Here is a 25453-nt window from a genome sequence, read left to right as displayed (position 1 = left end):
AATCAATACTTAATGATTGAGGCACAGACTGAAATTATTACAATCATTCAAGGTAATAATTTATCTGTATAAATCAGGAAATCAAAATAGTTGAAAACCATAGACTGCAGGCTTATACAGGTTAAAGAGGTTGTCCACTACTTTTTCATTGAAGGATATGTCATCAATGTCTGATCGGCCGGGGTCCGACAACCAACACCACTACCGAACGGCTGTTACAGATGTATTATGCTCACTTGCAGAGCTGGCCGTCTTCTGGTCATGGCCCCGGTAGGGTACTATACATCCACCTCCCATTGTTTTGAATAGGAGGTGGATGTGTAGTACCCTGCAGAGGACACACTCAGAGACCGACCAGCTCTGCAAGTGAGTAGTTGCGGCTGGCGGCTGCTGACGCCAACACCAATAACAGCTGATAAGCGGGGGGGGGGGTGTTGGACCCGGCTGATCTGACATTGAGGATATGTCATCAATTGTATAGTTCCATAATACAGCATTCATAGCCATTTGTGAGCCCATACTGTATCTCAGGGGCCAAGATACCATTGGTGCAACCTGTGTAGGTAAGGGGGCCCGCGTCCACCTTTAAAGCAGTAAACCGTTACTGTCACAGACACATTATTGGACTGCAAATAACCTATATGCTGTTCTTGCACAGGGGCCCTCTTCTGTCTATGTCCACCCCTCTAAGTACTTTTCTATGAACCTACAAGTTACTAAGAAAAATGTGCCATAACCTATTGCATGCCATATTACAGGTATTATATTCTTCTCTAGAAACACTGTATACAGAGGAAAACGCTGTCTCATTGTACATTAGATACCACTTTGAAGTATTTTTTTTATTTCAGCACTGGAGTGCTATCATCAATGTCTGTTGCCTATGTGTAGTAAAATACTTACTTCTCACTGTCTTCTGCTGTTTATAGTGCTTCTTCAATCATGACCGGAGCTGTGACCTGTCGGATCGCTCCGGTGTTTACTGGGTGGACCGGAAGTCACTTCTTAATTTAAATCCTTGAGACTTCGTACAAGTCTCTCATAGACTTACATTGAGAAGTGGTGACTGTTTTGTGGTAACTTTTGGTCAGTCAGGAGCTGTGGTCACAAGATGGCAGAGAGGGACTGGAGTGGCACTGGCACCAGTAGAGGACGGCAACTGTAAGTATTTTATCACACACAGGGAACAGACATTAGTGATACCACTCGGGTTGTGAAAAAAAAATCCCTGTAGTGATACTTTAAGTAATCACTCCATAATATAGCTTTGCCTTATGCATGATCACTTCTGCATTGTTAAATACTCAGTGAACTGCAATATTATCCAAGAAATACACAACTCAGAAATGTGGTAAACAACCAGGATTAATATATTTATGATCATATCTATACATCTGTATATTTTTTTATAATAGTAATATAACTGTTCACATTCAAAATTAATTTTGAATTCCCCATACTTGTTATTCACTTTCTTAAAATATTTTCTTATTCTTTTTCATTGTTTTTATTTTTAAAGAATGTAGTACTTGATTATAACACTAGATGTCATTGTCTCTCTTGTTGTCTATGGAAATAATTTATCTGATGTCTAGATCCTAAAATGCATCCACTCGAATTTTTAGGTGGTAGTATAAATGACTAACCTCCTCACTCTCCTGAGCCCACAGTGTGTCAATATATTATCCTAATATGTATGAAAACCAAAGCTGTAATACCACTTACTACCACCATACAAAATATCATTGTACCACATAGGTGTATCTACACATTTATATATATATACTGCATATTAAAAAGTGTCCATTTGCTCACATCAGCTCCGTATAAATGTGGTGTAAAAAAATCAACTATTGCTTGTCTGTATAGCGTTATACATGATAATTGGAATGGAATAAATGATTCTTTCTTGGATCAGTAAACAACAGGGTTTGAAAGTATGTGAACACTTCAGAATTTCTGCAATTTTGTCTAAAACTATATAATATTCCCATCTCTCCCCCAAGTCCTAAAAGGAAATAAAGATAACAAAATCAAACAAGTGAGTCAAAAATATTAGACTTTGTAATTTTTATAACTGAAGAAAATGATCCAATATCATACATCTGTGGGGGCAAAAGTATGTGAACCTTTAGAATTATCAGATGATTTGAAGGTGTAATTACAGTCTGATGTTTTCAATCAATGGGATGACAATCTGTCGTGAGTAAGCGACCTGTTTGATTTAAAAAATTATATCTCTATCAAAGGCTGATCTTCACACTACACGTTTGAGGAAGTGCTTCATGGCAAAAACAAGTAGATTTCTGACGAGCGTAGAAGAAGATTTATTATTGATTATCAGGCTGGCATTGATGAAGATTTTGGACTCTACCAATCCACAGTCAGACTTGTGAACAATTGCAGGAAATTAAAAACCATTTTTACCCTGGGACAGCGCCAGCACAGGGGGTGAGTATAAGTGTTTTTATTTTATTGGCGCAAAACATTAGGATCGAGTAGAGGTTGTCCTAGAGGTGGACAACCCCATTAATCATTTAGATGCCATTGTCATTCACTGATGGCAGCATTTTAATAGATCAATCACATGTGCATTCACTGACTCCCATCAGCCCCTCTGCAATGCTATCACTTGGAAAGGCTCCATGCCTAGCATCTAGGTACTTCTGATAAGCCCACTATATACTACTTTAATCTTGCTTTTTATAGTATAAGTGAGTGATCCCCAACCTTTCTTACCTTGAGAGCCAGAATGCGCTCTGAAAGACGGTCACAAGCCACAATTTATGCAAAGAAATCATAGAAGCCATATTGCGACCAATAACTGATAATTAGAAATTGAATGGCTATTCTAATTATCGTGGGTGAGAAGGCGAGTAGATCTACAATCCTTTTTTATGCTATATTCATGCATCCATTGTACAACTTGTGCCAGTCACATCTGTAATTCTGTGGAAAGGTGCAAATCTGCTATTTATATGTACTAGTCTGCCCTATAAATTAGACTAGGCTACTGCATGCTGTAACTTTGTTCACAGCACATAGGCTCACATTTAACAATATACAGGCCAAAAATAAGGTTGTTTCAATGTACTTTAAAGAGAACATGTCGTGTGAAAAACACTAATAATATGCATATATGGGGTTAATATGCAGGTTAGCAGCATTCTAACATTGTGTATCCACCGCACTGAAAGCCCTGCTACTGAGAGGAAATTAACTTTATTCCTCTAGACAGCCTCAGGCTTTCAGTCATAGGGTTGCAGCTTCAGTCACTTCTCAGTACATAGTAAGCAACAGCTGTAAACAGATCTCAACACTGACTGACAGCCAGTGCATGAGTACAGAGCCGGCTGTCAGTCAGTGCCAGGGTGTGGTTACAACCGCCTGAAGCCTCGCCTCAATGGAAACGTTTGTTTCTATGCGGCAGTAATGGCACAGCGGCCACACAACATCAGAATTCTATTAACCTGCAGAATAAAGGCTTATCTTCCGCTTAATAGCTTTCTTTCACATGACAGGTTCTTTTTAATGCTTACTTGAGACATCCATATATCACGGTTCCAACATGTACCATGATTTTATGGACTGACGGGTGGATTCCTGGCCAGAACTCTACAGCCTCATAGACACATATGAAACTGATAAGTTCAGGAGCAGAGACCCACAGTCAGTCATTAAAATTGCAGTTCCAGATCATGATATACGAATGTGTCAATAAGGTCTTAGGCCGAATTCAGCTGTCCATGTTTTACAGTCCAGGCACAGACCATGATGCATAGAGTAACCGTGAGTCTCCCATGCTCAACAGTCTCATAGGGATATACATAGCTGTCAACTATGAAATATATGAAAAAGGTACACTTACTGTGGTGTGGCAATTTTTATTTTACACTAACTCAGGACCCTAATCTCACCCTCCTCTACATGCGTCCACACTGAAATATTGTTCCTACTAAAGCCAAATAGTGTTCCCACACAATATTGTACTATTTTTGTGGTCTTCATAATGCCACACATAAACAGTGTGATGTCTCCACAGTGTACACACAGTTCTGCTCCATCAACGCACACACCTTCCATGTGTCCTGCTCCTTATCTATGCTGACTAGCCATTACATGTGTCCACCACAGTTAAGTCTTTGCATAGACTGAATATTCAGCCATGTGAGAATATTGTGTGACAATAACAAACCAGAACAAAATATTCATATTGTGCTTTTCTTACCGTAGGCTCAAAGCATCAATCTCCAGTCTCTGTATAGACTTAATGGTGGAGGAGGATGTAATGGTTCCCTGCTCCACCATTATATTCAGCAGTGTCTGTGTCTTGAGAAGGCAAATAGAGCTGAAGTCGGGACATACCCTTAACCACCAGTAAGACAGCGGGACAGCTCTCTAAATTCAGGACAGTATGGCTCGATCCTTAACAGTGACCAGTCCATGCTTTGTATCCAGTGCTTTGACTGTGATACATGGACATCTGAATTCAACCCAATAGTATGGTCACATGACTGTTTTCTTTACATCAGAGAAAAATGGTCCAGTTATTCTGATCAAAGTGGCATTAGTATTTTTTTCAGATGTGGAGAGTAAAAAAAGTTTCTCAACCCTCTTCATTCTATTAGTCTAAGAAAATCAAACCGCATTTAGATGTTAAACGTGTGCGGTCCAATGTTTTTCACGGACCCATAGACTTTCATTTCTTATTTTGATCTGACACGCAGATCTACATTGGACACATCCGTGTAAAAAAATTGGACATGTGCACAGCCTCATAGAATATCATAGGTACAAGTGAAAACCACGTATTATCCTCATCCAAGAAAATCGGTTATGTACACAAGTCCTCAGACTGATGCTGTACTACATCAATTACTTCCAATGCACATATAATTAAATTACCCCATTTCTCACACAAAAGAGACATGCAAATATCCTATGAAATCGCTAATTGTTAGTTTTGCCTTTCTTAAAGGGGTTGTCAACTTTTAAATGGTCCCCAATGTTTGTAAAGTATAAAAATAAACTGAGCAGGTACTTATCCCTCCATGAAACAGAGCTAGCTTTTGCCATTCCTGCGGTCCTGATTTTGTGAACAGAGAGGTGATGTCATATAAACTGCACATGTCACTCTAGTTAGCCATTCATTGAGCTTAGCATCATGTGCCATCAACCTCTACACAAGCAGTGAGCTCAGTCGTGTGCCATCAGCCTCTACATGAGCACTGAGCTCAGCATCATGTGTCATCAACCTCTACACGAGCACTGAGCTCAGCGTCATCTGCCATCAACCTCTACACAAGCACTGAGCTCAGCGTAATGTGCCATCAACTTCTACACAAGCACTGAGCTCAGCATCATGTGCCATCAACCTCTACATGAGCACTGAGATCAGCGTAATTTGCCATCAACCTTTACACCAGCACTGAGCTCAGCATCATGTGCCATCAACTCCTACACGAGAACTGAGCTCAACATCATGTGCCATCAACCTCTACACCAGCACTGAGCTAAGCGTCATTTGCTATTAACCTCTACACAAGCATGGAGCTCAGCATCATGTGCCATCAACCCCTACATGAACACTGAGATCAGCGTCATTTGCCATCAACCTTTACACAAGCACTGAGCTCAGCATCATGCCATCAACTCCTACACGAGCACTGAGCTCAACATCATGTGTCATCAACCTCTACACCAGCACTGAGCTCAGCATCATGTGCCATCAATCCCTACATGAGCACTGAGCTCAACATCATGTGCCATCAACCTCTACACCAGCACTGAGCTCAGTGTCATGTGCCAACAACCTCTACATGAGCACTGAGCTCAGCATCATGTGCCATCAACCTCTACACAAGCACTGAGCTCATTGTCATGTGCCATCAACCTTTACATGAGCACTGAGATCAGTGTCATGTGCCATCAACCTCTACACGAGCACTGAGCTCAGTGTAATGTGCCATCAACCTCTACACAAGCACTGAGCTCATTGTCATGTGCCATCAACCTCTACACGAGCACTGAGATCAGCGTCATGTGCCATCAACCTTTACACAAGCACTGAGCTCATTGTCATGTGCCATCAACCTCTACACGAGCACTGAGATCAGCGTCATGTGCCATCAAGCTCTACACAAGCACTGAGCTCAGCAGCTGGCTGACTAAAGCGGTGACATATTGTAGTGACGTTACAGATCAAGCCACCATAGTGGGACCGCAGTGACATCAATTAATGGGGAAATCAAGTAAGAAAAAGAGAAAAGAAAAAAACAAGATGGAAGTGAAGAAAGAACACTGCTGTACAAATGAGAAGAAAGGCCAGGAATAATCTTATAGAGCTGCAGTATAGTTAGGAAAGTTTCAGTTAGATAAGGGGGAAAACTGAGAACGCAGCGGAGAAGAGGGTAGGGAGGTGGAGGATAAGGAAAAGTGGTAAGGAATTGTAATCAACATATAGTGTGAAGGAAGGAACAAGTGCGTGAGCTCTGCCCTTGGCAGGTTCAATGCAGAATGACAGAAAAAAACAATATACAAGAAGTGTAGTTTAATGGAAAAGAGGTGAATAGAGTAGTGAGAAAATGAAATTGTCTAAAAATGAAAAAAGGTAAGATAGGAAAATGGGTGGATGCTGAGAAAAATGGAATCATAAAAGAAAAAGTTGTGTGAGAAGGAGTTTTATGAACTAAATGGTGCTTTGAAACATGGTAAAGAACAAATAATTGTGCAATAAAAATTGATTCTTTATATATTGGATTAAGGGTCTTAATTTCGGTTAGCGCAGCCCAAACTGTCAAAATTGTCTTTACCTTCAAGCTTCCTGGTGGAGATCATTCCAAGCCATGGAGCAGCAGGAACTGTTATTGAGCTTTCACAGGAGTTGTGCCTACCCACTCACTCAGGTGAGCACATAACCTCATCTACTGTATCTTTTTTTAAAGGTATCAGCCTATGGTATGGTTTGTTCATTTCCCTACATTGTTTAACAGATTCAAATTTTGGCAAATTCACTCATCACAACCATTAATTTTTGTAATAGCTTTTATGGACTAACAATGACAATATACTGTATATTTGTGATACTTTCTGTAGTGTATTTATTTTCTTGGTGACTCTGGGGACTTAATAGTTATTTTGGACATATATTTTTGGGGTGTCTAATAGGTATCATGCAATAGACAATAAATACCTTTATACTTTTTCACAACAGGTATGTATACATGTACACAAACTTACCTTCTCAACAATAGTTTAGGATGATTCTTGCTTTCCAAATTTTTATCTATAAGATCAGAGAGTAGTTGTTTCAACACATCCGTGGCATATTCTAATTTGCTCTGCAAAACTGTCATAATGAGGGAAGCCACATTGCCTCTATCACGCATAGAAAAGCTGCGCTGAGACTCAAGAGTCCGAATAAAGGAGAGTAAAAAAACTTTGTTGTTAATCATCTGGGCAAAGAGCTTCAACCCTTTCTCCACACGTTCCTGTCTGTAACCAGGGACCTGTGGAAAAATAAACAATCCCTGATTGAGGCTTGATTTCTGTTAAACAAACAAGACAAATTTGTCAAGATTTGGACATTTTAGGCTAGTTTCACATTTGAGTTTAAAAACGCAGCGTTTAAAACGCAAACACAGGTGGTGAAAAAAACGCATGTAAATGCGTGCAAACGCTGCGTTTTTTAGATGCATGCGTTTTCTCATGCGGTAAAAAAATGCGGCGTTTTGACGCGTTTACATGCGTTTTTTCCTGCGTTTGCATTTTTGAAATGCATGCTGAGAAGTGTGTGACAGCTGCCAATCATCAAAATCATCTACAAAAACCCACTATAAATAGAAATAGCTAGGGTTGGGGTTAGGGTTAGGGTTTGGATCCCTTTATCACCTTGATGCGTTAGGGTTAGGGGTAGGGTTAGGGTTTGGATCCCTTTATCACCTTGATGGGTTAGGGTTAGGGTTAGGGGTAGGGTTAGGGGTAGGGTTAGGGGTAGGGTTAGGGTTTGGATCCCTTTATCACCTTGATGGGTTAGGGGTAGGGTTAGGGTTTGGATCCCTTTATCACCTTGATGGGTTAGGGTTAGGGGTAGGGGTAGGGTTAGGGTTTGGATCCCTTTATCACCTTGATGGTGGGGGGTGGCTTATCAGTGTGTATTCTTGTTTTTTTCGATTGAAATGCATGCGTTTAAAACGCAACCAAACGCATGTGCTTAAAAACGCATGCGTTTACATAGACAGCAATACGTTTTTTGGCCGCAAAAAAATGCATGCGTTTTTTTGCGGCAAAAAATGCCTCTAGAAATTACTACATGTTGCATTTCTGTAACCAAACGCAAGCATAGAAACGATGCATGCGTCGTCAAATGCGGCAAAATGCATACAAAAAAACCGCATGTGTTTTTAATGTTAAATATAGGAAAAAAACGCATGCGTTTTTTTGCGCTAAAATGCAGCGGCAAAAAACGCAAATGTGAAACCAGCCTTACATAGAATGCGCTCACAATAACATAAGCTGAGACTCATTTATACTTCTACCCAATCTTATATCCTTCATTTGGAATGTAATCCAGGGAGAGCCAACCCATTCTCTCCTCAAACTCATGTTTTATTGTATTCCCCTCTCTCGTATCAACATTTTGTCTAAGGCCACGTTCACATGTTAATATTTGGTCAATTTTTCACATCAGTATTTGTAAGCCAAAACCAGTGATAAATACAGAAGTGGTGCATATGTTTCTATTATGCCTTTTCTCTGAATGTTCCACTCCTGGTTTTGGCTTACAAATACTGATGTGAAATACTGATCAAATATGGAAAGTGTGAATGTGGACTTAGACAAAATGTGGCCTAAATACACGTACACTGAATATTCCAATTTTAGGTTGTCAAGAGCCCTCATCTACAGGAAGTTCCTACATGGCCCCAACTTAATGAGTAGCTTCCACGATGCGTTGGCATACTGTAATATTCTTTTATATGGATTGTTCACAAGTTTTGCAATAAGATGCAATACATTGTGCAATATTTCCTGATGACTTTACACCACGTTTTTATGTTGAGTAGTGATGAGGGAGTATGCTCGTTACTCGAGATTTCCGAGCATGGGCGTGCTCGGAGATTTATTTTTTGTCGCCGCAGCTGCATGATTTGCAGCGGCTAGACAGCCTGAATATATTTGGGGATTCCGTAACAAACAAGCAATCAAAATACTCGCTCATCATCATCATCACTAATATTGAGCTGAAAACATGAAATAATAATGGCTGCTGTTATTTTTTTAATTTTGTCTCTCTGTTGCTGAAATATTAGCAATCAAAATATGTGGCACCTAATGAGCTAACTTTAGTTAAGTCCAAGTGGGTGTTATTACATACTTTCACTTCTTCTCCAGGTAACAGTTGCTATCTAATAACACCAATTTGGACTTAACAAAAGTTAACTCAATAGGTGCCAAATAATTTGATTGCCAATATGTCTGCAACGGAGAGGCGAATTTTAAAGCAAGCAGAAATGCTTTATTCCACACTGCAGCCACTATTACATCCAGCGTTAAGCTCAATATTGAAAAGTTGAGGAAAGGTCCTCTTTAACTTGGAACCATCATTTTTTATACCTTTGTACTTTTACACTTAAATGTACTATTTTTAAAATCACTGAAAAGTTTGAAATGGTATGCATCTCACGCTGCTGGGTCTTAAAGTTCCAGATATTGCCCTTTGAGCCTGTGTTCTCCATCCTGGTCTTAAAGCTTGACATAGGTGGCAATTAATTAATTAAGCTAATGGATTGCCTTATATTCTAATGCAAGACATAAACTTTTGATTTTTTAAAAAGTTTTACTGGATATCTCTAAAACAACAGAATGACTGTACATTTAAGAATTAATTTCAAGGTGTATAACTGTGCAAGCCATTGATAAAAAAAAAATAGTTGGTTTACCCTCCCCTGTAGCATACACTTAGAATACTGTGCACAGTTCTGGTCTCCGGTGTATAAGAAAGACGTAGCTGAACTGGAGCGGGTGCAGAGAAGAGCGACCAAGGTTATTAGAGGACTGGGGGGTCTGCAATACCAAGATAGGTTATTACACTTGGGGCTATTTAGTTTGGAAAAACGAAGGCTAAGGGGTGATCTTATGTTAATGTATAAATATATGAGGGGACAGTACAAAGACCTTTCTGATGATCTTTTTAATCATAGACCGGTGACAGGGACAAGGGGGCATCCTCTACGTCTGGAGGAAAAAAGGTTTAAGCATAATAACAGACGCGGATTCTTTACTGTAAGAGCAGTGAGACTATGGAACTCTCTGCCGTATGATATTGTAATGAGTGAGTCATTACTTAAATTTAAGAGGGGACTGGATGCCTTTCTTGAAAAGTATAATGTTACAGGGTATATACACTAGATTCTTTGATAGGGCGTTGATCCAGGGAACTAGTCTGATTGCCGTATGTGGAGTCGGGAAGGAATTTTTTTCCCCATGGTGGAGCTTACTCTTACCACATGGGGTTTTTTTTGCCTTCCCCTGGATCAACATATTAGGGCATGTTAGGTTAGGCTATGGGTTGAACTAGATGGACTTAAAGTCTTCCTTCAACCTTAATAACTATGTTACTATGTTACTATATATCAAAAGATTTATTCAGATAGCCATAGGTAAGGCCATGCTCACAGGTTCAGTATTTGGTCAGTATTTTATCTCAGTATTTGTAAGCCACAACTAGGAGTGGGTGATAAACACAGAAGTGGTGACGTGTTTCTATTATACTTTTCCTTTGATTGTTCCGCACCTGCTTTTGGTGTTTACTGATGTAAAATATTGACAAAGTACTGAATGTGTGAACATAGACTAAAAGCTAAAAATTTTGGATGCTACTAGCTAACTTAAGCCAGCAGATTTTTTTTTAAAGAAAAAAAGTTGGATATTCTAAGGTTTCTGGCTAACTTTGGTGATAAAACGAAGTAACCAAGATCTTATTACAAACAATTGGAGTTAATAAGTTGTACTAGAGGACCAATAAAATACAAGCTGTTATTACTTTTCATACTTTACAGGGAGGGGTGGTTTTGGCAAAGTATCACAATGTGTACAAAAAAGTTTTCAAAATATATAAATGTAATTTTCGTCAGTAAGCCTGGATAACACACATTATCTTGATGCAATTCTATTGGGAAGCAGACTTATGCTCAATTACTTCAAGTTAGTTTTTGGAAGAAAATCAAATAAATACAGTATCCTCTTGATATATCACACTTTATTTCAAATGACTGCTTTTTACTCTTTTCTAATATATTCTAAAAAGCTAATTACAGAAATACTGCCAAAACCACCTAACATAACGAGAATATAATAAAAGCAGGGTTATTTGTTTATCAGACGTTTCTTTCTGCACTATACAAGTCTGTTGTAAGCTGGTGTAATTAGAAAATAGACAAAAATTTAGTGGGCTGCATAACCTGTCTACATTGTGAGAAGCAGAGGAACCTTTTTCCAACAATTAACTTCAAAAGACATTCTTTCCAGGGAAGTGTTCTTGTTTGTACTAATTACTGCGAGGCAATTAGCAGGAGACTGTAACAAAATAATTTCCATTAGAGTTGTTCTATACTATTTATAAATATTTTCCAGTGACATTCTTTTTTTACGAACCCATTATAAATTTATTGACATTCATGACGGAAGCATCCAAAATGTTCTATTTGGCCTGTTGAATCACTTGATTTGACTAGAAATTGGGTCATTACATATATTAAATTAGTACTCCTCAATGTAAACCTATGGAACTTCATATTGACGTTCCATAGACTTACATTGTGAAAGTGACTTTCCGTTCACACATAGACCCTAGTGTGATCCGAAACTAGAAGAGGACCAGAGCGGTGCTGGAAACTGGAGAAGTCGATTGGTGAGTATATTAGGGCACTTACTTGTATATTTAAACAGGTGTAAGCAATAAAGGGAGTGCGTCCTTAATGTTTACACACTTTTCAAAACTCTTGTGAAGGGCTTCTGAATTGGCTGTATCACATCGGATGGTGCTTATTGAGATGAATGGACTGCCTATGTAATGGTTCTTATTATCGAGAGTTGCTCTCTAGAACAGATTTGGCTGTGGCTAAGGGAGTTAATAAAGTTATTTATGTAGGAACTATAATACTTTTGCAACTTTTTTATTTTGTGTTTGGCTGTATTCTTTAGGACACTACTGCGTCTCCTATCACAGCTGCCAGAGTCGATATCAGCAGCTCTGGTGCCAATAAATAGTATAATAATAATAGAGCCTCCTGATGCGCTCACCCATTACAGGATCGGTGAAATGCATTGAAACTGACAGGGGCACAAGAAAGCACATAGCAATAGTGTTTAATGAATACCAATCCTTATGTATTAGCATGCTAGGAAGGTCAATTCAACACTAAAGTGATTCCCTATGATATTATGGGATGGTAGTTTACAGTGGGAAAAAAGTATTTAGTCAGCCACCAATTGTGCATGTTCTCCCACTTAAAAAGATGAGAGAGGTCTGTAATTGATATCATAGGTAGACCACAACTATGAGAGTCAAAATTAGAAAACAAATCCAGAAAATCACTGTGTCTGATTTGGCAAGGTTTATTTTGCAAATTATCGGGGAAAATAAGTATTTGGTCACCTAAAAACATGCAAAATTTCTGGCACTCACAGACCTGTAACTTCTTCTTTAAGAGGCTCCTCTGTCCTCTACTCGTTACCTGTAGTAATGACACATGTTTGAACTTGTTATCATTATAAAAGACACCTGTCCACAACCCCAAACAGTCACACTCCAAACTCCACTATGGTGAAGACCAAAGAGCTGTTGAAGGACACCAGAAACAAAATTGTAGCCCTGTACCAGGCTGGAAAGACTGAATCTGCAATAGGCAAGCAGCTTGGTGTGATTAAATCAACAGTGGGAGCAATAATAAGAAAATGGAAGACATACAAGACCACTGATAATCTCCCTCGATCTGGGGATCCATGCAAGATCTCACCCCGAGGAGTCAGAATGATCACAAGAACGGTGAGCAAAAATCCCAGAAACACACGGGGGACCTAGTGAATGACCTGCATAGAGCTGGGACCACCGTAACAAAGGCTACCATCAGTAACACACTATGCCACCAGGGACTCAGATCCTGCAGTGCCAGACATGTCCCCCTGTTTGCTAGAGAATATTTGGATTATCCAGAAGAGTATTGGGAGAATGTCATATGGTCTGATGAAACCAAAGTAGAACTGTTTGGTAGAAACAAAACTCGTCGTGTTTGGGGGAGACAGAATGCTGAGTTACACTCAAAGAACACCATACATACTGTGAAGCATGGGGGTGGCAACATCATGCTTTGGGCCTGTTTCTCTGGAAAGGGACCAGGACAACTGATCCGTGTGCATGAAAGAATGAATGGGGCCATGTATCGTGAGATTTTGAGTGCAAACCTCTTTCCATCAGGAAGGGCAATGAAGACGAAAGGTGGATGGGTCTTTCAGCATGATGATGATCCCAAGCACACCACCAGGGCAAAGAAGGAGTGGCTTCATAAGAAGCAAATTAAGGTCCTGGAGTGGCCTAGCCAGTGTTCAGATCTCAACCCCATAGAAAACCTTTGGAGGGAATTGAAAGTCCCTGTTGCCCAGTAACAGGCCCAAAACATCACTGCTCTAGAGGAGATCTGCAAGGAGGAATGGGCCAACATACCACCAACAGTGTGTGACAACTTTGTGAAGACTTACAGAAAACATTTGACCTCTGTCACTGCCAACAAAGGATATATAACAAAATATTGAGATGAACTTTTGTTAATGACCAAATACTTATTTTCTACCATATTTTGCAAAATAACTCTTGCTAAATCAGACAAGGTGATTTTCTGGATTTGTTTTCTGGTTTTGACTCTCATAGTTGTGGTCTAACTATGATGTCAATTACAAGCCTCTCTCATCTTTTTAAGTGGGAGAACTTGCACAATTGGGGGCTGACTAAATACTTTTTTCCCCACTGTATATATTAGATATTGTCACTTAATTATAAGTATCTGGCAACTGTAATATAACAGTGAAGACCGATAGCTTAAGGAGAGATAAAGACATTTACCTTCTATAAGCTATATCCTAATTAGAATTGTTACATCAAACTGTTACATTGCCAGATAGACCTGCACTTAGTACAGTGGAAATGTAAAAAGTTAAAGGGACTTTGTCACCTGAATTTGGCGGGCTATGTAAATGCCCTGTGTCCGGTCCGATGGGCGGTGTTTCCTCTTCTTTCATTCACCCCTTCCTTTCCCACTGGCCGCAATATTTTCTTGAATTTCAGTAGGCTTCCTCCGCAGTTCACGCATGCGCAATTCAATCTTGCCTTGCGCACATGCAGTATGCTTTGCCCAACTGCGGGCAAAGCCGAAAAGCATTAGTGCGCATGCGCCGCTGCACTATGTCCCGGAAGTATTTCGCTGTGCACCGCCGAGCCTGCTGCACCAGCCTGGGATGGGATTTCCCAGAGGCCACCACAATGCAGCAATGGATGTGCAGGGGTACCGGGCTTTCACAAAATGTTGGCAGAGCCCCTGTACCATCGAGCACTGCCGATCCTGCCGTACCAGTCTCGGATTGAGCTATCACATTGCTGGACCATAGAAAATCCCCTGTGACCCCACTCTAGCAGTGTTGAAAATCCACCCCCCCAGTAAGACTGTAAGATGGACCCCCCATTTGACGCATTCATTTTTTTCCCTATTTTCCTTCTGAAAATTGTGGTGCGTCTTATGCGTCTTGGGTACGCAGGGATATGCTCTGGATGCAGGTGCGTCTGCATGCATCATTTTGACGTGCCCACCAAACGCAAGAAAATGCAACATGTTGCGTTCGGCAGGCTTGTCAAAACGAAGCACCCGGACGCATCCGCATACAATGCATGTCCCTGCGCACCCAATGTTAAAGATAGGTTGGAAGCATGCATGCAGAAGTAGGCGGAGCTAAGGAAAGAAGTCCGCAGCACCACGCTGCGGACTCAAACGCTAATGTGAACCCGGCCTTAGTTACATATTTGTAATTATTAATCGGTTTTCCACTACCGGATAACTCCAGCTTAATCAATTAAGGACTCTTATTATAATAAAATAAAATAAAAACAATGGATATTCACTTTCTACAGTGGCTAATTCACTTCTGGTCCTGGAGGGTGACATGACATTGTTGTGTCACGTGCCTGATGTGGCCAACGAGAGGCCAGTTTGGCTACAGCTCATCAATACTTCATCAGGGTGGATGTCCACTCTGACAAAATAGTAAATGCTGCAGTCATACAATGACCGCTTATTGGCTGCAGCAGGCTCATGCCACAACAAAGTAAAGTCACCCTTCGGGAACAGCTGTGAAGACATCACTGGATTGGTGCCACTGTGGAAGGTGAGTATAGATTTTGCACTTTTTAATTGTGGTTCTGAATTGATTAGGCTGATGTTGTCTATTAGTGGATTACTCATTTAAAAAGGCTACATCTGTAAGTTCTGAGAAGTATCATTGAGAGTCAGAATAATTTCCCTCAATTTCAACGTGCTATTATCTGTGCTGAGCCTCCAATGCTATTCAGAACAGCTTATGGTATTTTCATATAATTTATTGTCTTCATTTATTCTCATTCTTCATTATTCTCATTACAGAAATCATCATGAGTTATTACAAATATTTATATATATATATATATATATATATATATATATATAACTTTTTATAAATATAAGTGAAAGTACCTCTAAGTCTCTCAATACAGGATGATCTTCAATGCCAGGAAACAACACTCTCATAGTATAGGTGCGATAGTCTAAGAAAGGAATGCCAGCCCCATCTAGATCACTTGTAAGCTCATGGATATCTGTCTGTAGCTCAGCAAAAGCTAAAACAAAAAAGTAACATACAGAAAAAATCTTATTGTAAGATAGTAATAGATAATTACTAAGTTCCCTTCCATCACATTTGTACATAGCTAGTCATACATGAATGGGAAAATTGAAGCAGATGAGACTTATTACAACATTGCAGATAAATTAGATATTAAATATCAAATCCACACTACTACATTTGCATTTCCACAGCATTAAAAAAAGTTGCAATGTAACTAATAGGAAAAATGGAAATCAATAGGAAAGCATATTTTCCAGAAAATGAGTTGACGGCACTATATTAGTTAATTATACTCATGCTAAAGGAAAAGATTCACCTACGGTAAGTTCAATATAGCAGAACACAACATTATGAAAAGCCTGGGGGTATATAATTAATTACAGATCCGTATTAATTATTAAAATAAAGCAATTTTCCATTGTCAATGGTCATATCACAGATATGACATTGGAATCTAGCTAAATGTTTCACCTATAAAAGAAGAATAAAATAGTATTGGCATAAAATACAATAAAATTACAAATAAACTGACAGAGCGACAGGAAACACGAGAAAGGAAATCTAGTGAGGTTGGAAAGATGAGACTGGAAGAAGGAAAGTTAGATAGAAAGTGAGAAAGAGGTAGGATGGAGGAAAATAAAGCGACCGATACAGAATGAATGAAAAAGAGAGACAGAACACAAGCAGGACGTGTGGAAAAATACACAAAATCCTAGGTTTAACACTTTAACCTTCACAGTGTCCATAAAGCCACGGAAAGCCTTCCCTGCCTCCTTGACACCGGGTTGCTATGACAACACATTATTGCCAGCTTTACTCTCGCTAATAACATTGAAAATAAAATTGAAAACAGGTTGTGGAATAATAATAAAATACTTTAGGTGAAACACTTAAAGGTCGTCACATTGAACCCATTTTGAAAATATGTATTTGTTAAGCATTTTAGTTACATGTTTCAGAGAAACTAATTCAACATGTTCCTTTACTTCAATAACGTACAATATCCAATCAGACCCAATGCTCCGACATGTTTAGAACTAATAAAGAGTGAGGGAATTAAAAAATAGTATGGAATTGTAGACTTTATTTTATGGAAGTGATTAAACTCTGATAAGGCGGTTAAAATGCTAACAGCTGGGCACTCAGCGTTGTATAAAACTGGTGCTCTGGGGCGAGTTACTAAGGTCAGTATTCAATATACACCAATGTATTGTAGTCTTCAAAAAGCAATGTGTTCCAAAGAATAGAGATGATTATGGGTATTATTTTACTCTTTAATGAAATGTCCATCTTATCAATGCACATTGAAGCACCAAATTAAAAATTAATATTACACTCAAATAACATAAGAACTGCCATTGTAGAGATGATTGCATTGCATTTTGGTATTTCATTGCTTTTTTAAGATAAATCTTTTTGATGAAGCTAAACTTCACTTTGCTGCTTATACTCTCCCAGTCAAAGTCTATCGAGTTTAAAGACACAAACTTTATTATGGCTCTGTGCAATCTTGTAAAAGTCTAGAAGTAGCATGTTCCAATTATTCCTTCTTGCCTATAAAGCACAAGCTTTTCTCTCAAACAATACTACACACAGGTGCCACACAAAATGTCAATTTTTCCATACTATGGAGTGTTGAAACTGTATATGTCTCTATACAATCTCTCAGCAATTTCTGTGCATAAATTTCAAATTAATTAATCCATATTTTTTCAAGTAGAGTTTAGTAGGAAGAATATGATGTTTTTTGTTTATGTATTCATCTAATTCGCCATGATCCTCAATCCAAGTTAAGAATTTTATGTAATGTTTAATAGAATCAAGCCTACATTGCAGACCATCCCATTATGTACAACGCCCAATTTAAAAAAAAGTGTGAACACTGTGTAAACTGTAAAAAAAAAGAATGCAATGATTTGGAAATCTCTTATAGCCATATTGTATTCACAAAAGAATATGGAACACATATAAGCTGAATATTAGATATTTTTCCTTTGTATTTGAAAAACAAATTAGAAATTGATGGTGGCAACACGTCTCAAAAAATTTAGAATAGGGTTAACAAAAAGTCTGGAAAAGTAAGTAGCAATATTGAAAAATAGCTGAAGGATCAAATTTAAACTAAGCATGTTAGAAAGGCAGAGACTCTCAGAAGCAAACATGGTCAGAGGTACACCAATCTGTGAACAACTGCATCTAAAAATTGTGGAACAATTTCAGAAAAAAAGTTCCTCACAGTAAAATTGCAAAGAATTTGAATAGACAACATTTACAGTTCATAATATCACCCCAAATTTTTGAGATTCTAGAGAAACCCATGTGCAAAAGGGACAAGGCCGGCGATCAATATTGGATGCTTGTGATCTACGAGCCCTCAGGTGGCAATACATTATAAGAAGGCATGATTCAGTCATGCAAATCATTGTCTGAGCTCAAGAATATCTCCAGAAATCATCTTCTGTGAACACAGCTTGCAATACAATCCACAAATAAAAGCTAAAGCTCAATCAAGCAAACAAGAAGCCATATATCACCACAATCCAGAAATGCTGCCGTCTTCTCATTTCAAATGGAATGAGACAAAATATAAAGCTGTTCTATGGTCAGATGATTTAAATTTTAAATTCTTTATGGCAACCGAGAATAAATTGTCATGAGGGCTCTAGAGGAGAGAGACCATAAAAACTTGTTATCAGCGCACAGTTCAAAAGTGTGCCTCTCTGATGGTATGGGGATGCATTAGTACGTATGGTATGGGCAGTTTACATATCATGATTGGCAATATCAATGCTGAGGTTTTAGAACAACATATGCTCCCATCTAGATGTCTATTCCAGGGAGGTCCTTGTATATTTCAGCAAGACAAATACTATATCACAACAGCTTGGCCTCCCAGGAGAAGAGTTTGGTTCTTGAGCTGGCCACCTTCTGGCCACCTTCAGGAATTGAAAAATCCAGTATAAAAGACCCAGGACTGCTAAGCAGCTGGAATCCTGCATAGATTAAAATTGAACAACATTCCTTTCCCAAAACTCCAGCAATTTGCCTCCTCACTTTAAAGACATTTACATACTGTTGTAAAAAAAGGAATGCTACACAATGGTAGACATGGATAGCAGAGATCTCCAACAAAGATATTAATGATCACATGAACCCAGAGGTGTTTCACCAGACAAAAGCTGACCTATTTTGGAAATGTTATGAAGGCAAATTCACTAAAAAGGGAAATAGTACTTGGAATAGTCAGTGGTTAAAGGAATCAGTGTAGACCAGTGTTTCTCAACTCCAGTCCTCAAGACCCCACAACAGGTCATGCTTTCAGGATTTCCTTAGTATTGCACAAGTGATAATTTCATCACCTGCCAAGCATTAATTCCATCGCCTATGCAATAGTAAGGAAATCCTGAAAACATGACCTGTTGTGGGGTCTTGAGGACTGGAGTTGAGAAACACTGGTGTAGACCAAAGGCTCAATAGCTGGATACCATCAAGAATGACATTGTACTGAACATCAAGCAATTGGAAGAAGACATGGAAAACATGGAAGCAAAGCGAGAAACAACCTGTGGAGTATCCAAGGATGGGACACGACTAAACAGATATAATCACGTAAGAGATTTTGAAGTCATTGCATTCTTGTGCTCACTATATTTTACATAGTATCCTATCTTTATTGGGATTAAATATATACTCTATATAGAATTAAAAACAGTGATGCACTTACTGGACAACCTATGGGCATTTGAAGGAAGCCACTTTACAAAGTACCACCTTGTTGTCGACGTCTTACCTTCTTTGCACTCCAGTGCTACTCTTGATTCCAAGTTATCCATTTGCATTTGCAGTCTTTTAAGAGTCAAATCACTTTCTCTTGATTTGCGCTTGTAGGCTATAAGCACTGCCACAATGAAGATGATTAGCAGTCCACCAGCTGCTGCAATACTGACAATGGCTGGTACACTAAGAGGACTATCCGGGGTTATATAAACCATGCCTGGAGAGAATTCCATCCCACCAACTCGAGCCTACAAAAAAAAAAAAATGGAATAAAAAGCTATTTTATAGCATATACTGTACAATGTGTTAACCAAAATTGGCACTATTTATTATTTTACAATGATAGAGACATTGTAGAATTCTATTTTTTCAGCTGTGCCACCTGGTAGTTCTTCCTTATGTGTATAACACAGGATAAAAATAAAACATAATAGCAATTTCCCTTTTTGCAAGCTTTGGGGTTATTGATCAGACGGATTATTATAATCTATAACATGCTACCAAAGTATTACATTTGCTTGTGCCTAAGAGCTACACCGGTCTCCTAAACAAAACACATGTCTTATACAAACTTTTCACTGTAGGAAGTATTAGACGTTATTAATAGGGGCTGTCTATCTAAACCCCCTGCAGTCCGCCAGGCAGCTAAAACCACAGGAATACAGTTATGACAAAACTATCTGCTACGTCAATAGTCCAGGCAAAATCCCTCGAGCTTAGTGAGACGTGTCACAGATCACCTTTATTGTTCTTAGCGATAAATACATATTGGTATTTTCTGCGAGATTAAGAGACAGGTTCAGCACTTAAGGTTGCTATAAATTTACAGTTTTTTCACTTTTTCAACATGCTCCCATATTCTATTGTTTCTTTTGTTTGTTTTTTTACAAGCAGCGATTTTCCAACAGATTTTACCTATGATTGTATTTTAAGACGAGAATAACCATACGAATAAATTGCATAACCACATGGCATAATTCTCCAATTACGATCATCTGTAGCAGAAAATGGTAATACTTATCAATAATATATTAATATAATAATATATTAATGTGAGCTAAAAATAATGCAAATTATTTTTCATCTAAAAAAATAAAAAATATTTCTTATATTTATACACATTTTTATTAATGTATTTTCGATCTAATAGCTTACAGGGAATAAAGATTATTTTTTCCTGCTGTAAAAAATATATACACACAGAAACATTCTGACTTATTTTTCATGATCCTTTCATAAAATCAAATGCATAAGGACACCTGATAAAAATCGCGGGCTGAACTGAAGTTTAGAGATCATTTTTCAGGCGTTACACTTTAAATGATCTGCAGATGTCCTATATAATTTAGCAAGATAAAAAAAAGACTATTTTATAGCTGACCACAAAAGTTCAGCTGTCCTCCAGCTCTTCTGGGATTAAATCGGCTTTGGCCTTTGGACAACAGTAGAAAGTCATTGGGACGGATATGACAGGGTGACTGTATAACAGAGACAAGATACAATAAGTATGCTGAAATCTGTCCAGTTATCTTTCTTCCCTTTACCACCATATCCAAACGATAACCTTGTCTCCTTTGATTTGCAGCTAAGACGTTGGCACGCCAATAGTTTTATATCTAGTTTTATGGCAAACCTTTAATTCACATTGAATGCCGGGTGTCACATTAATAAAAGTCATTAACATGTTTTAGTGTTATCTTCGTATTATTCATAATTTATTCTCAATTGGTTTTGACATACATTTTATTAACCTAGGGGGGCTAAGGTCTTCCCTCTTAACTGATGAGGAGGAAAAAAGCCTTTAAAATTGGGTAAAAGTAATAATATTAATAGAAATAATTAACTAAAAAAAGTTTAAACTACTGTTTCACTTCTTGTTTTTTGGTTTTGTATATCTTTAAATAATTTATAAATATTTTTAATAGGTTTTACAAAGATCGTTTTCATAATTTTAGCTTTGCACTATTTTATATAACTTAGTATATTTTCACAAATAATGAAAGGAGAGTATTCACAGTGGCACCTATGGTGAGTAATTTTTCTCAACTGAGATCTACTAAAAGTTTCATCCCATTAGCTTTACTAATAACTGATGAACAAAACACAATAAAGGGAATCCGTCACTAGAGGTTGACATTAATTCTGACAGCAACATGAGGTAGGTATAAGGTCCCCGATTCCAGCAATGTATCACATAGTTTATTCAGTGCAGCAGTTATGCTAGAATTACAATATTCTCTATTGCAGATTTATCAGTGCTCAGAATGCTGTAACCGGGCCCACACCACTGATTAGCATGCTGGATGGACTAGGATGCACGAGGGCAGTTGTCTTTTTGTGATGATTTCACCGCTGGTCACTGAGGCTGCGCCCACAGCAGCTCATTCACTCATTCATCAGTGGTTCTCAGCCTGGACGGTCATGTGTTGGCACCATCCAGGTTGTTTATCCCCCAGATATGGATTACGGTGTGTGACAGAATGACGGACAGGTGAGGGAAATTGCTTTTTTACATTTTTGCTTTATTACAAGAGACGTGGGATTCAATGGTATGAGCGTTAGGTGTATAACTGTGTTTGCTATTTTTAAATTAAAAAGTAAAAGTGTGTTTTGTTTTATTTCAAATAAAAGACTTTATTCTGTCTGTGTCTATATGTCACTATAGGATTAGTAATGGATAGGTGTCTTATAGACGCCTCTCCATTACTAAGCCGTGGGCTTGATGTCACCTGACAATACAGAGGTGTAGACACCAAGCAAGTCTAGGTTCTTTTTTATGTAAGTGGTGAAATATAATTCCAAACTTTGCTAAAAAAATAAATAAATAAAATAATTGTGCAATTTTCTGATACCCGTAGAATCTCCATTTTTCGTGATCTGAGGTTGGATGAGGGCTTATTTTTTGCGTGCTGAGATGACGTTTTCAATTATACCATTTCAGTGCAGATACGTTCTTTTGCTCGCCCATTATTGCATTTTAATGCAATGTCGTGGCGACCAAAAGAACATAATTCTGGCGTCTTGAATTTTTTTTTCTATTGCTACGCCGTTTAGCGATCATGTTAATCCTTTTTTTTATAGTCAAACAAGAAAAAAAGAAAAAAGCCAGCTCACCGATATATACAAGAGGCACGGAACTTCGTCCTGACACGACGTAGTGAGATTCCAAAACCAAGAAAAAATGTTCCAGCTTCTTGATAAAATATAGAATTTTAATCCAACATGTTAAAATTGAACAGGACACAATCCTGGGACAATGCCATAGCACATGTGAAGAAAGCTACGCGTTTCGACCTGACGGTCTTTGTCACAGCTGAGACAAAGACCGTCAGGTCAAAACGCGTAGCTTTCTTCACATGTGCTATGGCATTGTCCCAGGAGTGTGTCCTGTTCAATTTTAACATGTTGGATTAAAATTCTATATTTTATCAAAAAGCTGGAACACTTTTTCTTTCTTTTTTTTATAGATCGGGCGACTCTGAATACAGCGATACCAAATATGTGTAGGTTGAATATTTTTTTGGTTTAGTTTTATTGTGAATGGGGTGAAAGGAAGGTGATTTCAACTTTTATATATATTTTTTTTTCTTATTTTTTAAACCATTTTTTTCTTACTTTTGCCATACTTCAATAGCCTCTATGGGAGGCTAGAAGCTGGCACAACTTGATCGTCTCAGCCACATAGAAGCGATGCTTAAATCGCTCCTATGTAGATGAATTACAGCATTGCTATGAGCACTGACCACAGGGTGGCACTCACAGCAATCCAGCATCAGCAACCATAGAGGTCTTCAGGTGACCTCTGGTTGTTATGCCAATGCACCGATGACCCCTGATCATGTGACTGGAGTCTCTGGTGCACGCATTTCCGGCCCGATGGCCGGAAGCACTTGTTAAATGCTGATGTCAGCGTTTGACAGTGGAATTTAACTAGTTAATAGCGGCGGTTAGATCGTGATTCCACCCGCCGCTATTGCGGGCACATGTCAGCTGTTCAAAACAGCTGACATGTCCCGGCTTTGATGTGGGCTCACCACCGGAGCCCGCATCAAAGGAAGAGATGCGACCTTTGCCGTACAAGTATGGCGGAGGTCACGAGGGGTTAAAGGGAAGGTGCCACCAGTTTTCTTGTAGTTTGTAGTTTTGCTAAATTAAGCTTAAAATAGTAATTAAAATGTATTAATGCAATGTTTGCACTATTTGCAAACATTTCTACATGAAAAATATTATATATTTTCTTGCAAATATATATATTTAGACATCAGGCAGCTATAGAAAGATGTACCAGCTTTACTGTTAGCAGCAAAATTGGGGCACAAAACTGTTGACATCACCATTTCCCTCCCCTTTTGGGTGGTCTAGGATCCCTGGGGTAGATTGAAGAGTAGCATCACAGGGCAGCGCCATTTTCTGGGTGACTGCCTTGTGATCTGCTATCACCAGCAGTTACTGTCTCTCTCTCTCCCATCAGTCTCTCTCACCCAGATTACATGATTCTCTCACCCCCCTCCACAATGTCTGGCCATTCACTGCAGACATGCAGCTCCTTATCTTAGCTTACTGAGGGATTAATCACAGCTCCTGCCTAGCAGCTCACAGCTCCTGTTCTGATAATGCTAATGGTACACTGTTCCTCCTTGATTTCTCTGCTATTCTGCCTGGCTTTTCTTCTGCATTTTACATCTTATGTTAGCAGATCCGAGGGCTCCATGAATATGGCAGCAGGACACTCCCACTACTGTGAATTGTGCAGCCCACAGAGGTGTGCCCAGTTCACAGCAGTGACAGTTCTTTTACAATAAATAGGGTCGGAGTCCATCTGTTATCTCCTATGACCATGGGGTGCCGTATTATGACACTGAAAGTGTCATGCTGAAGTGAAACCAAGATGTCAGCCCCAGTGTCTTCTTTAAACTCCTATAACACACTAAATATGTTTCAAATGCATTCAAAACATGGCTATAACAGCATGTTATGCTGCATTACATTGATTTATTAATGATCTATAAACGCGGTACCTTCCCTTTAATCCACTTAAAGCTCATTTGCATTATCTGGAAGACCCCTTAACAATAGAGACCTATAGAAAAAAATGCATTCTGTTTTATTTTTGAAAAGCTAATGTTATGATAACTGTCAGATATTGTAGTCTAAAAATCAAAAGTATATACATTTTTATAATTACTGCAATAGACAATAAGATTTCTATATCGACAATATAGGGAATATCCACATTTTTGTTGCAATTGAAGTCTGATTCCTTTAAGGGTCATTTAAGTACTTACCATTACTTTGTGACGACCAGTGAGATTTGGGGACTCACACAAAAGTTGGACATCTGACACCGTTACTGTGCATGGCTTCTCCCCAATGAACATGAAGTACTTCAGTTTCATATTGCCTCCAGCAACTGGTGGAATTAAATTCTTTCCCTGCAATAAAAGTTGAACATATAGAACATCAAAACAATATCTGATTTAGTACAGATATTATGCTACCACAAATATAAGGACAAGGTTAAGAAAAGGGCTCATTTTGAAGAGAATGAGACTAATTTATAATGGTGGAAAATAAAGGCAGTTGTCAATGACTACGTACTATATAATTGTTTCCCTAAATACACGATATGGTAACAACAATACTATGAAAAAATTAGTAGTGTAGAAAAAAATATGGACATTCTTTTTCCCTTGCAACCAATCAAATTACTGATTTGCTTTGTAACATTTTTTGAAAACTGATTACTTTG

General features: G+C 38.5%; 1 protein-coding gene across 2 annotated transcripts in view; it reads right to left on the bottom strand.

Annotated features, from left to right (window-relative positions):
• PLXNA4 (plexin A4) overlaps positions 1-25453 on the bottom strand; it is a 1056784-nt gene that overhangs the window by 100313 nt on the left and 931018 nt on the right. For both annotated transcript variants that reach the window (XM_077264448.1, XM_077264449.1), the window contains 4 exons: positions 24990-25136; positions 19718-19952; positions 15777-15919; positions 7240-7508 (listed from right to left, as the gene is read on the bottom strand). In XM_077264448.1, coding sequence (XP_077120563.1) covers positions 7240-7508; positions 15777-15919; positions 19718-19952; positions 24990-25136 — 794 coding nt within the window. The remainder of the gene's footprint in view (positions 1-7239; positions 7509-15776; positions 15920-19717; positions 19953-24989; positions 25137-25453) is intronic.

This window comes from Ranitomeya variabilis, chromosome 5 (assembly GCF_051348905.1).
Source record: "Ranitomeya variabilis isolate aRanVar5 chromosome 5, aRanVar5.hap1, whole genome shotgun sequence".
NCBI lineage: Eukaryota > Metazoa > Chordata > Amphibia > Anura > Dendrobatidae > Ranitomeya > Ranitomeya variabilis.
This window is presented reverse-complemented; position numbering and strand designations above follow the sequence as displayed.